The following is a 16,830-nucleotide window of genomic DNA, read 5'->3' as shown; positions in this document are numbered from 1 at the left end:
TCAATGGAATCAAAGCATTTAGATATGTCGAGAAAACAGGCTCCAATCATTTCATGGTCATTCAAAGTTTCCATCCATTCATCTATAACTCGATGAAGGCAAGTGATGGTGGAGTGGTATTTTCTGAAGGCATATTGATCTACACTTATGAGATCATTTTCGTTTAAATAACTAACTAATTGATTTTGAATTTCTCTTTCAACAATTTTTGAAATATGGCAAACCACGGAGATGGGTCTATAGTTAGTCATCGTCTGCTTATATCCACTACCTTTATTAGATAGGTGTTGTTTTTCACAATTTAGGTCAGGGTGGACACTATTTCTATTTAAATCCTTCCCTATAGTTCTGCCTAGTTCCTCCCATAATTTTTTTGAGTTATTTTTGTATTTGTTTTCAACCTTATCAAAGTAATTTGATTTTGCTTTCCGAATTTTGCTTGTTACTAAGTTTCGTAGTTAACGATATTTGTTCAAATTGATATCACTCCCATATTTATCAGAAAGATGCTTTTCATGGTCTCTTTCATACATAAGTTGTATTATATCTGGGCTCATCCAAGGAGTGAAACGATCTTTAACACGCATTGCGGGTAGCGTTCCCGATTGAGTCGGGGACAGCTACGCAGTGCAAGGATTACAGTGAATACGTTACTATTTGACAGAATATTTGAGTTTCTTAGGTCATTTATGAATAAATCTGTATTGAAGTGTTTAAAATTTCTAAATGTAATTGTTCTATGTTCCTTAATGTTATTTAGTGCTTTAATGCACGTAAAAATGAAACAATGATCACTAAGTGAAATTTGTAAATATGGCAATCAGGAATTGAGGTAAGAATCAGATCAATACATGTTGCAGTGGTTTTTGTAATACGTGTTGGTTCATTTATTAGTTGTCTGAGTGCAAACATATTCTCTATTTGATTTATAGGATTTGAATTCAGGTCTATTTTTAGGTCATAATTGATATTGAAATCTCCCAAAAGGACTATTTTTATATTTTCATTTGCAACCTTCTCTAACATTTGTATAGTAAGAGTGATGTAAGACTTTCTAGCCTTAGGGGGACGATATAAACATCCCAAAAGCATATTTTCATTATGTTTGTTAGGGATTTCAACCCATATAGCTTCCATGTTAGAAAGGGTGTTAAGGTCATTTCTTTCAATATAATATAGCGCCGGTTAAACTGAAGTTGTCACTAGCGCTTTACAATGAATTACAAAATAAAGAGCAAAAAAACATAAATAATAAAATAATAATAATCATCATTATTATTACAGTTAATCATCATGTTATTATTAACATATTATACATATTATATGATATATTATTATACTATTATCATTTACAATTTTACAGTATTGTTATTGTTATTATTATTATCAATAATAACAGATAATAATAAAGGGAGGTGTTGTGAATTAACACAGATCAAACGTCATACAATCAAGATTATAAATCTTAAAATGCTTAGTTTTAAATTTTGAATTTTAAGTTTTTAAGAGCAATTTGAACCAGTGTTTAAAATTTTTTAAAGAGAACTAGCAAAATGATTTTTTTTGTTCTAGAGGGGATTTTTGATATGCCATTAATAGTACAATCAAACTTGAAATTCTTTTTTGGCAATTTTTTATGAAGTTAAAGGCCATTATATTCGATTTAATCGTGACGTCACTGGCGAAAAAAGTAACAAAAGATCGTGTAAATAAAACCGCGTAGGGTATCTGCCGCGTACGATCTTTGAGTGCATGCTGTAACCATGGCTGAACTATTTTGTTGACAACCGCTGATGTGCAGTTATCAAGTCCTATGTATAATTGCGGCAATGGATTTCTGGCCTAACATTTTGCGCGGAGGATGTTTTACAGCCTGGCACATCCTTTTCATTTATTGCAAATAAACAAAATTGCTTACATTTTTAACGAATGACAAGCACTGTAGGCTTATAATAACTCTGAGCATGGGACGAGGGGATGAATCTCCTTTATAGAGAATCTGCTGTGAGTCCTAAAACCCCATATTTTGAACTCCAGTTTTAAAAGATTTGGATTTTATACGCATTATTATCTCCATCACTTTGAAGTGAATGGTGTTTTAATTACGTTTGAGAACTTAAAATCCCAATTTAACTACCCTTTCACTGTTGACTGCATTCCCCATATAAACGCACACAAAAGTAGGCTAGGCTTTTTTTTAAGTCAGCCTATATTATTTAGTCGGGACCTGTCAACAAATGCTATTACAGGCCTGTATCCAGCCTAGGTGGGGGGAGGTGTGCGTTTTGCGAGCGCGGCGAGTAAGCAGGCTGGGGCCGGGGGGCCGCCCAGGGCCCCGGTCGGGGTCCAGGGGCCGAAGGGCCGGGAAAATTTGCTTTCTTACGTCCTAGTAGACTAATTTGAAGGCATTTTATCATGTTAATCTCTGTATGTCCGTGAACACAGCGATAGGGCCTATCAAAAAATTACCAGTGGAGGACATGGAGAAACAAGCAAATTGTTTCCCAAATGAAAAATAATACTGTATAAATTCGTAACCATTACGAATAGAAATTCAAAATCAATTCTGCTTTTAAATGAATAATAGCAAAGCTTGATATATAGAGTGGATTTAAAGCGACTGATAAATGAGCTGATTCAAACAACTAGAAGCATTTGAAACAAATTAATCAACATTTTTATTCTTGGCATCGACAGAAAACATATACAGAGGTATTAGACCAGGCTATAATTGAGATAGGTGCCACTTGGAGAGGTAGAAATTCTCATATGGTTTTTCTAGACCAGTTTTTTATGGGGAATCAGAATATGTGAGGTAAAAGAGGCGTAACCTGAGAACTTTCGCGTGAGGGCGCTTTTTTCAAAATGGCCGCCAAAATCCAATAAACTACATATATATGGGTAAAATAAGCACAGAATATGTAATGATAGGAGTAAAGTATAACTAGCTATAGTTATTAATGTGAAGATTTCAAGAGGCAATTGAGGGCGCTTTTTAAAATGGCCGCCAAAATTAAAGAACAATTTAACAGCAGCTTCAATACCCTAAAGAATTTTTCTTAATTTACAAAACATGAATGTAATAACTGCTGTTGACTGTTTAAACCCGAAGTAACATATTTTAGGGTGGTAAGCTAACTCACTTTTGGAAATGTAAGTAAAATGCCCCCTTATATTAGCCCTTTTCTGTTTTGAAAAATGAAAAATATCACCAGAATCCTAACAAACTTCCAGCTTTCTTACAAATATACGGTTGTTTTTCATTGTTTTTGTGTACTACACAAGGTATTCAAGAGGACCACACAAATAACTACCATAATTTTTATATATAAAGTCATTAATTCATTTATTACACAATTGTCCTTTACTTTGTAACCCTATGTCTGTCTCTTATACACATCTAGATGTGTATAAGAGACAGACGTCATACAATCAAGATTATAAATCTTAAAATGCTTAGTTTTAAATTTTGAATTTTAAGTTTTTAAGAGCAATTTGAACCAGTGTTTAAAATTTTTTAAAGAGAACTAGCAAAATGATTTTTTTTGTTCTAGAGGGGATTTTTGATATGCCATTAATAGTACAATCAAACTTGAAATTCTTTTTTGGCAATTTTTTATGAAGTTAAAGGCCATTATATTCGATTTAATCGTGACGTCACTGGCGAAAAAAGTAACAAAAGATCGTGTAAATAAAACCGCGTAGGGTATCTGCCGCGTACGATCTTTGAGTGCATGCTGTAACCATGGCTGAACTATTTTGTTGACAACCGCTGATGTGCAGTTATCAAGTCCTATGTATAATTGCGGCAATGGATTTCTGGCCTAACATTTTGCGCGGAGGATGTTTTACAGCCTGGCACATCCTTTTCATTTATTGCAAATAAACAAAATTGCTTACATTTTTAACGAATGACAAGCACTGTAGGCTTATAATAACTCTGAGCATGGGACGAGGGGATGAATCTCCTTTATAGAGAATCTGCTGTGAGTCCTAAAACCCCATATTTTGAACTCCAGTTTTAAAAGATTTGGATTTTATACGCATTATTATCTCCATCACTTTGAAGTGAATGGTGTTTTAATTACGTTTGAGAACTTAAAATCCCAATTTAACTACCCTTTCACTATTGACTGCATTCCCCATATAAACGCACACAAAAGTAGGCTAGGCTTTTTTTTAAGTCAGCCTATATTATTTAGTCGGGACCTGTCAACAAATGCTATTACAGGCCTGTATCCAGCTTTATAAAAGGATCATCATGATACGAGTAACGTTGTACGTTTTAATAGCAAAATCACTTACATTTTTTTTATAAGAGCACATTTTATAAGAAGAATGAGGCTGTCGAAATTGCGGAAAATTAAGAACAAAATAAGAATAAATTAAGGCTAAGTTAAAATGCCACAAGTGAGGTTTTTATTTTTTAGTAGTAGTAGAAAAACCAACAAACCTTACCAGTACATTATTTGCAGTTGGTGTACACTTACAGTACAGTACTCTAATACAGTACAGTAATGCACTGCTGTAGAATAATAATGTTGTATGTTTAAAAAGTGTGTTAAAATAAGAACAAACTATGAATACTTTGAGCCTGAAATCGGCACAAAAAATATAAGAACGCTGAACCTGGACAAAATTTTATTGGTCCTCTTATAAAAAAAAAGGTGTACTTGCCTAAGTTGTTTATGCAATTAACTAATACAAGGCGCTTGTTTATCATGTTACACCACCTCGATTCGTCCAGAGATGCACTGATTATTCTCTATGATTATGTTAAAATGATAATTACTAAAAAAATTCTTCTTAATTTCCTGTTCCTTTCTCCCTATTTTTTAACACGTGCGCGCTCCAGCGTCGAGTATACTCGTCTCCAAGGGCGTCGATCCGTGGCTGAAAGTGGGGGCGGGGGGACAAAATGAAAAATAAAGTAAATAAAATGAAATTAAAGCAATGGTTTGGGACCAGGGGGCGAAGCCCCGGAAGCTCTGGCGCATATAGCCTTTTAATTGATTTTTAAGCAATGCAATTAACATTTATTTCCATACGAAATTTTCAAAATATCCAGTGGCGGATCCAGTAATTTGAAATAGAGCTGGGCCCAGAGAGGGACTTTTACAGATGGAGAGTGTAGCTGGACTAACACCTCAGCCCCACCATGGTTGGGGCTGAGGTAAGAAAATTTATGATTATGGCACCTCCAGTTGGTCGGAAATGGCACTCTCAGACTGAATCTGAATATAATTTTAATTTTTCTCCTCTTTTAAATTTCGAAAAAAAAAATAGTGATGGTGGGCAGGCTGGGCCCCTTCGAATCTGCCACTGAAATACTCATCATAAAAATTTGTTTATATTATCCTGTTTAGTCATAATTATGCCCGCTTATATATTTCGTGCAAACTAACATTCATAAAAATAATGATTTATTATCTACTGATTAGCTTGCAACGTATTCAAAATTCAAACTATGAAAATCAAATAAGATAAACTTAAAAAAGTCATTACTTTTGCATGTACAGTGCTTTTAACATCAATCAAGAGGTGTTTGATTTTCTCCTCTTTTTGAATTTCACTTTTGTGCAAGTAATATTGCGATAATTATTGTGAGTGGAAATAATACCGTCTAATTTACGATCAAACAGGACTAGGGAGATAAGGAGCACACAAAACATTAGTTAGCATTTTGATTTCACAAACATAAAGGTGATTTACTTAATCTATCATTATCAGTGGCGGCTCCAAGAAAGCAAATTAGAGGGGGGACAGGGAGGGACTTGCACGTTGGGAAAGTAGATCACCTCAGCCCCACCATGGTTGGGGCTGAGGAAAGAAATTTATGATTATGACACCTTTAAATTACCGGAAATGCACTCTCAGACCTAAATTCTAATTATAATTTTCCTTTGTTTTTTTTTCCATTAAAAAAAAAATAATTTTGAAAAAATTAGGGTCGGCTCGGCCCCACTTGAATCTGCCAGTGATTATTATGGCGTCATTGCGAGACTGCGTCAACGTAACACTGGAGTTTGTAAACTTTTGGTAGGCTTATCACTTAATCGAAATAGGTAGACATATCCGTGTTGATGGCTGAAATTAGGAAAAACAGTAATCCTATGTCAAAGATATTATTAAACACTAGTATTATACGTATTGGTCATAATAATATACAAAAGGAATAAATTGTTCATAGTAGAAATTGTGCCCTTTTGAGTTTGTAAAAATATTGGCCTAAAAAGGATACATGCTTCCAATTTTAACAACGTTCAGTACATTGTTTTCACAATAAATTTAGCCTCTGATAATCGTTGCACCCATAAAATCGATCTAGTGGGTTTCTGAGATGCTTACGAAATGTTTAAACAATTGTGTTTTTACTCGGTTTTGGTCCGGAAAATACGTAACACTTAGAAAAGTGAACAGACAAAATTTTCCATTCGCTTTTAAAAGTGGGGTTTTAATTATAGAAGATTGGTGAAAAGTGGGGGGGGGAGAACAATCGATATGATGTCCCCCTACTTTGAAAAGTGGGGGAGGACGCGTCCCCCTACTTTGAAAAGTGGGGGGGGGGACGCAACCCCCTGTCCCCCACCAATCGACGCCCATGCTCGTCTCAGGGTATTTCTAAGAGCGCTAGAAACGATTAGGCCTACTTGTCTAAACCGGGGTGGCTGGTAGTTAGGGGAAGATACACCTAGACGATAACGTGCATATAACGTGTGTATGTTTGTTGTGTTATGTTGCTTGCAGTACAAAAGATTGCGCGTGTGGAGTCAGCGCTCTAGTATTCTTATTGTAACTCATTTGTACATTCATACAATCTTAATACTGTACTGTTATGTTATTCATTTTATAATGATTATGTGACCAAGGTCACATTTTTTTTTTGGTTATAATTAGGGGACGTTTTACGTTTTGGGGGTGGGGGTGCGTACGCACCCAACGCACCCCCCCCCCCCAATAAATGATAAACAAAAACTTGTTTCATCATTATCGACATTTAGTAGTGTATGACCTTTGATAACAGTATACATGACATGTTCCGCATTGTCAATGTTGCTAAAAATTGGGTAAACACAGCACGCAGCGGTAGTCGCTTTTCTGTTTGATATCTCTTAGTGCGCCGACAATTTGTTAATAAAATGTCCTGCGTGTTGCCAAGAATCGGAATTATTAGTATAATTATTAATTAGTATTGTAAAAGCATTTGTACATGAAAGAAGCTTATTCTAAAGTAGCTTATTTTAAAAGCGCTGGTCCACGGATGTGTCCGGCCATTGCAAGCTTCTTAGATGCTATTGATATCCAGATTATTCATAGGCCTATGACTTGATATAAATCAGCGGTTGTGAACAAACAAGTTATAACCATGGTTAAAGCATGCACGCAAAGATCGTACGCGGCGGATACCCTACGCGGCGCTATCTTTTGTTACTTTTTTCGCCAGTTACGTCACGGAAAATCGTATATAATGGCCTATAACGATTTTAAGGTTGATTGTATTATTAATGGAATATCAAAAATCTCCTCTAGAACAAAAAAAATCATTTTGTTAGTTCTCTTTTAACCCTTTGTTCTTAATATTTACAAACCTTTTCAATTTCTAATCTATACCTATACCAATATCAATACCAAAATTTACAATACCATTTTAAAACCTTTAAATTTAATTTTTACCGCAACTGTTAACATATTTTACTGACTGTTTTACTGGTTTCTTCATGGCTTGTATTTTAAATTATTATTTTTTTCTATTTCGTGGTTTGACCACCACTTTATTCAAAAGTATTTTAACTTATAATTTCATTTTTGTGACAGATGATCCATGTGCGCCGTCGCCGTGTGAGAATAACGGGGTATGTTCAATAGTTGATGACGAAGCATCGTGTTTTTGCCCTGGCACTGGCTATACTGGCAAATTCTGCGGTGAAGGTAAATAGGCCTCATGTACAGTACTGTATATAAAAACTAGCATCAAAGAATATCTAATGAGCATATTAGCAAACGTGTGAAATAGCAAATGCAAAGTGATTCATAAAGAAATGGGGAAAAAAAGAGAAGGGGGAAAAAGAAAGGGACGCGTCAGGAAAGTTCATTGATATTGCCTCATCCTGGTCTTCGCCGCGGTTGCATACCGTATCTTGTATTTTATAATAAATGTAATTTCACCGCATTCTATGGTACCAGGATCGCCTGACATGGGCCTATTCGGTACGATAACACGTCAGGGCAAAGCATGACTCCTGTGATATTTTCCTGACGCAAACTCACAGCGAAATATCATCATCATCATCATCATCATCAATCATTGTATTTATTACCGTATTTGTTAAAAATGATTATAATCATTTACAATTATTATGTTGTTGGCGTGATTTTACTTATTTGCAGACGATCCTTGTTCTCCTAGTCCTTGTTTAAACAATGGTAATTGTGTCCTTAATGGCACTGATTTCAAGTGTGAATGCGGTGGTACTGGATACGTAGGTCTACTCTGTAATCAAGGTTTGCCTTTTTCATTTCAGAACAAAAAGATAAATATTAACAACAGTGATCAAATAGGAAGTTACTTTTTCAATTGTATGCTATAGGCCCTGTCTCTTATACACATCTAGATGTGTATAAGAGACATATTTCCAACTTATTTGTCTATCACCTTAAAAATTAATTTTCTTTTGAAATATTATCCCTGGTGCGATTCTGAATCAGACGATCTGTGCTCACCAAGTCCATGTTTGAATAATGGAGAGTGCTCAATTACTGCTCAGCCTCCTGGATTTGTATGTGACTGTGGAGGAACAGGAGCGCGAGGAGAATTATGCGGCGAGAGTAAGTTGGGTTTTTTTTTATCATTTTAATTTTACTTTTGCTGATGAAAGAAATAGAGAGGTTAAATTTAATTTTGTTTAATGAAATATTGAATGAGGGTAATTGTATAAATACGATTATTGTCATGTTGTCACTGGTCAAATTACTATTGTTTTTTGGGGTTTTTTTGTTATCTTAAAAAGGTCAATAGGTATCTGTAACTAGATCATGATATTATTTTATATTTCATAGGATTTATATGGCTTACATATCTTTATATAAATAGGAATTCTTTCGTGGGTTCTTGGTGTTCACAACGAATAAATCCATCCATCCATCCAGTTACAATTGTTTTTAAGATAATTTCATATAGACCAATAGGTAGCTGTAACTAGTAGATCTGTTGACTTTTCATGTTATTATTCATTTATCTGATAGGATTTATATAGCGCACACATCTTTATTTCTGTTATTTATTTTATTAAGGCACACAACACATGCACCAAGAATTGTCAATATTGCATATATCGCTGTCCCATTGATGACAATCCCTCGGAATTTGACAAGACAAACATACACACATGATGCTTAACACAAACGAAACCTCAATAGGAGTTCAGGGAGTGGAGTTGTTTTGGTCGTGAGGAAAAAAAATCCTGCAGCACTGACGGGAAATGAACCCAGGACTCTGGATTGAAAGGCAAGCTACAACTCCACTCCAGAAACATTGCTCAATGCGCTTTTCCCCTGGTCATTGGATACAGTATCAGCCATAATACACAAAATACAACCTTCTCTGCTCCCTGGTATAGTTTGCAAATGTCGCCTGTACATACTGTTACCCTGCTGCCTATTCCAAAGAAAATGGTACGATTAAGAAAGGAAAGATAGCATTTGATTTGAATTTCATGCTTTCGACAATTTTCAATTCATTTAATAAATTATATGGTGCTAAAAAAACCATGGCACCTGGTAAAACATTATATTTTCATTGTTGATTTTCTAAAATCATTACAGGGTATACTGTGGCATATACATAACAAATATTTTACTCCGTTTGTTTTCTTCTGCAGACGACTGGTGCTCTCCGAATCCTTGCAGAAATAATGGTGAATGTGAAAGGATATCCGACACAGGCTTTCGATGCTATTGTAACGGCACAGCACACTTAGGAGACAATTGTGATGATCGTAAGAATGGCTTAAGCAGGAAGATTGATTTTAGTGAGGATGAATGATGACGACGATGATGGTCATTGATGATGATGGTGGTGATGATGATAATGATGGTGATTTGATTATGATTATGATTTTGAAAGATCGATAAAGATGATGATTATGGTGATAAGGATTGTGATGATGATGGTGACGATGACGTCGATGATGGTGACGATGATTACGACGACGATGATGATGATGATGATGATTATGATTATGAAATGATCGATGGGGATGATGATGATGATTGTTATAATTAGGATGATGATGATTGGTGGAGGTGATGATTTAACGATTAAGAAGATATGTGAAAAATGTAGATGACGTTGTTGGTGATGTCAATGATTAACTAATGTTAATTTACAAATTGAAATTGTTATTTTGCAGCCGATCCATGCTACCCGTTACCATGTAAGCACGGGACCTTTTGTAGAAGCCTTTCTCGGACGGAGTATGTGTGTTTATGCGATGGGACAGGTTACGTTGGCGATAACTGTGAATTAGGTAGGTATGGTCCTGCTGTAGTAAACTACCCCATTATATGAATTCAGCCCATTTGTACTACTACAGAATCACATTTTGTAATAAACTCACACTTTGTATTACCTATTGCACGTAATAAAACTGTCACAATTTGTAATATCGTAGTGACACACTTTGTAATACCCCCCTCGCAATTTTCTTCTCTCTTTTGTAGTGAACCCACCACCTTCATTCATCATAATTTCATATAATGTTATTAGATTCTTTTAAAAAATAAACTGTTCTGATATTATATCTTCATATTTTCAGTACAATTTGTTCTCCACCATAATACATATATAACATCACCCCTATCACACTTTGTAATAAACTGAGTTGTTGCACTTTGTAATGCCTGTTTCACTTTGTAATTATAAGTAGTAGTAAGTAAGTGTCGCACTCTCTAATAACCTCTGCGCACTTTGTAGATTTAGTTCCAAACCAGGGGTGGCGCAGGATTTGCCCGACGGGGGCCGAGGTCCCCGAAGCGGGGCCGATGCCCCGACGAGGGCGATTTCCCCGACGAAAGCAAAGTGGGCGTGGTCGAGCTTCGATTAAAAGTTTTAGAAAGTGGTCCGGGGGGGGGGGCGAAGCCCCGAAAAGTTTGACAATTTAGGGGTTTCAAAGGCTTATTTTAAGAGTCTACTAATATGTAGAAAATACTCATACAATTTCTTTTTCTCCCCGACGAATTGTGCTTTTTCTCCCCGACGGGAGGGGGGAGCCTGGCCCCCCGTTTCCCCCTCCCGCTGGCGCCACCCCTGTTCCAAACTATGGTTTTATGTTTTTTCTGGCAGTAGCCGAAAAAGATATTTTCCCGTCCCCGTACAGGGGTTTTCTGACCGGCACTTTGGTCACTTTTCATTATTGGATCTTTTCCAAACTTTGTCCAAATATAAACCATATACCAAAGTTGTTCCTCTTAAAAGTTAGTGACAATTAGGAGCGGGGTGTGGATGTGAGGACCATTTAACGAGATTTAAAGGGAAACATCCCACAGCTATTTCGAAAAGTGATCATCTAATCTGAATGAAGCTTACTGGAAAGTTTAACAAAGTTACAAGGAAGAACTTCATTAATTTTTTTGACGATCCAGATTCGGTGTGAGTTTCAGGTCATTTAAAGTGCTAACGTCTCGGACCTAAATATTAAAGAAAAAACTTATCAGTGGATCTCAAATGAAATTTTCTAGAACAATTAGTCATGTTCCAAGCAAAGAAATGAATAAATTTTAGTAACGATCCGAAGTAGGGTGTGTGGATATGAAGATCATTCAAACGGAAACGCCCTAAACCATGTATCTCAAAAAATTGTCAATTTTTCTGATATACCGCTATGGAAGAGTTAACCTAGTTAAAAGGAAGTAATAATTAAATTTTGGTGATCCAGATTTGGTGTCATTTAAAGTGTTAACGTTCCAAACCAAATTATCACAAGAAAAAAAAAAGGATCAACGGATCTGAATGAAACTTTCTAATTAATGGTTCCAATTAAGAAAATATTAAATTGTGGTGGCGATCTGGAGCATGGTGTGCCAGTGTATATGAGGACCATTTATAGGGAACTTCCCGGACATAGATATCTAAGAAAATGATAAATATATGTATCTGAAACCATTCTGGGATGGTTCATCAAGTCTAAAGAAAAAAGTATGACATTTTCATGACGTTCCGGGGTGCATTATCTTTTTTTCCCATACAGTTTAGGCAGAAATTATAGAGGGTGATATTTTAGGTCAGTTAGGTGAACTGATATACCTGAATATGCATACAGACTTCCCCTCGCGAAACAGAGTCAGTGGTGTATCGAGTTACTGTAACCGCAGTGCTTATGCGTGGGCCAAAATATCTTAAATACTAGGCCTTGGTAGGCAAGACAGTGTAGACACAGTTTATGTACAGCATGGTCTTTGAAAGTATAAAAAAACACTATTGAATCTTTCACCGTATTGACTCTTGAGTAGGCGTACAGTTATATGCCTAATAACGACGTGTGTGCAATTGTATGCTATAGGCCTATTAGTACTGATTCTGAATGATATACACATTTAGAAATGCTCGGAGACAAATTACTTCGGACACAGTTGTTAACTTACAATTTTACAAATTAAAAAGTTTTTTTTTTCTTTTTTATTTATTTTTTATTAAAAAAACCCCTGCCAATTTACAGACAGTGAGCGTTGCTGTATTCTTATGCATGATTCATTGGCTGGTAACATTGAAGAATTTTTGTACAACCGTCTGTAAATCAGTGAAAGCTATGTTTACTTCCATTCCATCTGATTTTGATTAAATATAAAGCTATTCAATATTTAATTGGGTAGACGCTTGAACAGTATGTCATATCATGTGTATATAATATCGTCGGATTTGGTAAAATTGTTTATAATAATCCGCGTTAACAGTGAAAGCATAAGCATAAGCCTAGCCTAATTTTAGTGCTTCGAAGTTTTCGAATGGGGGGGGGGGTGCGCCTGGGGGCGCGAGCTTTTTTGGGCCCCCCCCCCCTTGGATACTCCACTGGAGTAATGACTTTAGTAAGACCGTCTAAGTGATAAAGCCAGCTTTATTCGAGAAGTTAAGACTACCAGATAAAACCGTTTTATAGAAATCCGCCCCTGGTATGCATACCGTACTCGCACGAATAAGCACCCCGTTTGAATAAGCGCCCTTCTCGAATAATCCAATCAATCCTGGGACTGTGGATGTTGTCATGATTTGAGGTGTGGAGAGGAATCACATTCTCCTTTAGTCAATATCAAAATGGGGATATTATTCTTGGACAGATGAGAGCTCCCTGGACAGACAGTATATTTCCAACTTTCATCTTCTTACATTAATCTATAGACTTGCCACAAGTCTCTAATTATAGGTTTTCCTAGTAATAGCTAATTTTGGAGAGCGCCACCAGCGACGGTATATATCGAGAAACTTTTATGCGAATTAGAAAAATTAATTAATCCAAGAAAAAGTATACTATGAAACGCCAAGCAAATAGGTAATATGGAACGCCATTGGTGCCAAAATCGATTTAAAAACAAAGATTAGGGACTGGAGCCCAGTCTAATTAGTCTATAGCCCAGTCCTACTCCTTTTCCAACAATTTGCACCTTTAACACATTCTCATCTAAGTTTTCAAGAAAACCTGCAATGGTCATGCCATCCTCCTATTCTCAATTGACCGATGGCCAACAAGCTAACCACCACCACTAATTTCATCTACTATTCTGCTGTTATGTAATACTGTACTCACAACATTGTTTTCATGACAAGCCATGCTCTCTGGACGATTATCTTTTCCGCCGCAGCACCATTCGTAATTTGCGGTTTCCTGATGTCCTTATATAATCGATTTTCATTCAAAATGTGCCTCTTGAATTTAATAAGTTCTCATAACAACCTCGGTTTTCATCTATTTTCATAAGCGCCCCCTCAATTTCCACTCTGTTTTCATAAGCACCCCGTTCGAATAAGCGCCCCGTTTGAATAAGCGCCCCTCAAAAAGTGCAAACAAATATTTTAAGTGCCCGGGCGCTTATTCGCGCGAGTACGGTATTCATGCATTTCAGTTCACCTAACTGACCTAAAATAGCGCTCTCTGTAATGTCTGCCTTAAGTGTATGGGGGCAAAATAATGTTAAGCAAAGATCTTATAAACACAAGATGCCGTTCTCCGAGATTTACGCGTAAAGGCCGGTTCCCACTGAACGCGATCAAGCGAATTTCGCGTCGAAATGTGGCGCGCGCGGCTGAATCGAAGACGCGACTGGCGTTTCCAATGTGAACATGCATACGAATTAAAGCCCCATTCCGACAAAATTTTAATTTAAAAAAAGATTTATAAATATAATACGGAATTGCTAGTTTAACTGAATTTAGACATTCCTAAGAATGAAAAAAAATGTAAAATAAGACTGAAATTTGATTTTTTTTTTTGTGGTCCACACAAAAAATAAATGCGGATGAATTTTCATATTTGATTTTGTGACAGGTCGTGAGAATAAATATCGTAGGCGCCGAAAACATTAGCCTATCCAACGCTGCTAGGCTAGGCCTAGCCTTACCTCTATTTAGGTTCTGTTATCACACATAAAAACGGCCGAAATGATATTTTCCGTTGCTAGTAATGACACTTGTGTAATATAATATTTCATAGGAATTATTTCAAATTTGTTAAAAAACTGATTCTGACTGAGATTTTGACACTTAAACAAACATATCTCAACCTAACCGAACGAACGCATTGTGCGAGATGCGAAGTACAAAATCAAAGATCTTAAAAACACAAGATAGCGTTCTCCGCGATTTACGCGTAACAAATAGAAGCGTCGGTCAAGGTTCAAAAGTTTCCAATTTAGCAAGAGGGCGCCATTCATGCGCTATTATACCAAAGAGAAAAAGTAATCAGTTTTGGAAGAGGGCGTCCTATCTGTTGCCATGGATCTGAGATGGTTCCTGTTCTGCTGTTCACAGGATTGATACCCAAGGTAAAAAGTCGGTGACGGTATGGTCAGAGCGGTCAAGGTTCAAAAGTTTCCAATTTAGCAAGTGGGCGCCATTCATGCCTTATTACAGAATTTGCACGCGTAAACCGCGAAGAACGCTATCTTGTGTTTATAAGATCTTTGTACAAAATCTAATCTCACTAGAGAGGGCGCACTTTATTGACTGTATACATAAAAGCAAGAGTATTCCAGTGGATGCGATCTACAACCTCTGAATTTGCCTAGTAACGATAAATTCGTCGAGAAAATGGTAATATTTTATGAGAAATAGTCTGTATTTCTCATTTTTTTATTCTTTTGCGTAAAACTAAAATTCATGCCAATATTTTTCCATGATTTATAATAATTGGAGTAATGCAAATGCATATTTTCAGTCAGTTTTTAGTGAAATTTTGCCGGGAATGGGGCTTTAAATTGTAGTCGAACACGCGAACGCCCAATATTCGAACTTCGACGCGGTGCGCGCGGTGGTCGCGGAGGCTTTGCCTACGAATTCACAAGAGTTGATCCACGAACAACTTTTCGGATTCGCGAGCGAATTCGCGGCCGATGGACCAATCGCAAGGCTTAGATTCAATTTATGTCAAAGGTCAACAATAAAGTCACGAACATTGTCAAAACAATGTACAGATGTGCAAACGATGACCGACGAGTCCGTTTCAGTAGGCTACCCTTGTTTAGGTCTGTGACAAGGGAGCGAAGACAATATGTGACAATGCGTGGAAAAGGATTTGCAGAGACGAGTTGAGTTATCTCCTCTTTCTACCAGTATTAGGCCTGTCCAGCCTAGGCCTCTGATACCCTGCTACACCAGACCTACCGTATGGTAGGGTAGGCTAGGCCTACTATCTACCCTTAGGAGGCCTAACTCTATGCCTTGAATAAATATGAACTAAAAAAGCTGTGTTTATATTCACTCTTTTGATTCATTATAGAGTTCTGGGAATGTTAATCCTGAGGATTTTATTCGATTCGTCTCACAGCCCTTTTCCTCCGTCTATCAATGCGATAACAAAATCACTTCTCCGTTGCCACCCGCCATTTCGAGTTTTTGCGCGCGGCCAGCAGTGGGAACAGGCAAGCGAATCATTGGAAGCGAGACATTCTTTACAGAAAGTCAACTTTTGTGAACTTTGCGCGATTCTCTTCGCTTGCCGCGTGACGCTCGACGCTTTCGCTTGATAAGTTTAATGGGAACTTAACAAATAGAAGCGTCGATTTGGCACAGAAAAGTAATCACTTTTAGGAGAGGGCGTTCTAGTCGTTGCCATCTGAGATAGGGTGTTCGAGCTACGCCAAAGTTCGTTACGAAGTACGTTATTGTTCTAAAAAGAGAGAGCGCATTGTAAATCGAAAGCATAATTAAACAACTAGAGTGCTGACAAGATGGCGCAGTAATGCAGAGTTATGTATGTGTACCATCCAAGATGGTCGTCGTAGTAAAGCGCCACCTTCAGGCTTAGTATACATATTAATAAGCCCTCTGACTGACTATTATTTCATTAATGATAATGAGTAATGGTAATAACAAATTATTAAACTATTGTAGCCAAAACGAGGCCAAGTGGAGCATCTTATTCAAAAATAAAGTACCAAGGAATGAAAATTAAAATCGTGTACATTACACCTAAACACGGCAACGCTCGAGTTATAAACATACGGGTAACTAGCTGTACTGAACTTTCTGAGTAAATTGGGGGCGCAATTGCAAACGATGGTGCTTAGCGAAATTTGATTGGCTAAATCTATGGCAGCCATCTTGGATGGTACACACACACAGTT

General features: G+C 36.8%; 1 protein-coding gene across 1 annotated transcript in view; it reads left to right on the top strand.

Moving 5' to 3' along the window:
- LOC117125315 (adhesive plaque matrix protein 2-like) overlaps window positions 1-16,830 on the top strand; it is a gene marked incomplete at its 3' end in the record, with an annotated part of 26,522 nt that overhangs the window by 6,466 nt on the left and 3,226 nt on the right. Inside the window, exons 4-8 of the mRNA XM_033271782.1 lie at window positions 7,816-7,929; window positions 8,389-8,502; window positions 8,707-8,826; window positions 9,879-9,995; window positions 10,410-10,526. Coding sequence (XP_033127673.1) covers window positions 7,816-7,929; window positions 8,389-8,502; window positions 8,707-8,826; window positions 9,879-9,995; window positions 10,410-10,526 — 582 coding nt within the window. The remainder of the gene's footprint in view (window positions 1-7,815; window positions 7,930-8,388; window positions 8,503-8,706; window positions 8,827-9,878; window positions 9,996-10,409; window positions 10,527-16,830) is intronic.

The sequence above is a fragment of the Anneissia japonica genome, unplaced genomic scaffold (genome assembly GCF_011630105.1).
Source record: "Anneissia japonica isolate Jap-2015-1 unplaced genomic scaffold, ASM1163010v1 scaffold284991_len216595_cov187, whole genome shotgun sequence".
Lineage (NCBI taxonomy): Eukaryota > Metazoa > Echinodermata > Crinoidea > Comatulida > Comatulidae > Anneissia > Anneissia japonica.
This window is presented reverse-complemented; position numbering and strand designations above follow the sequence as displayed.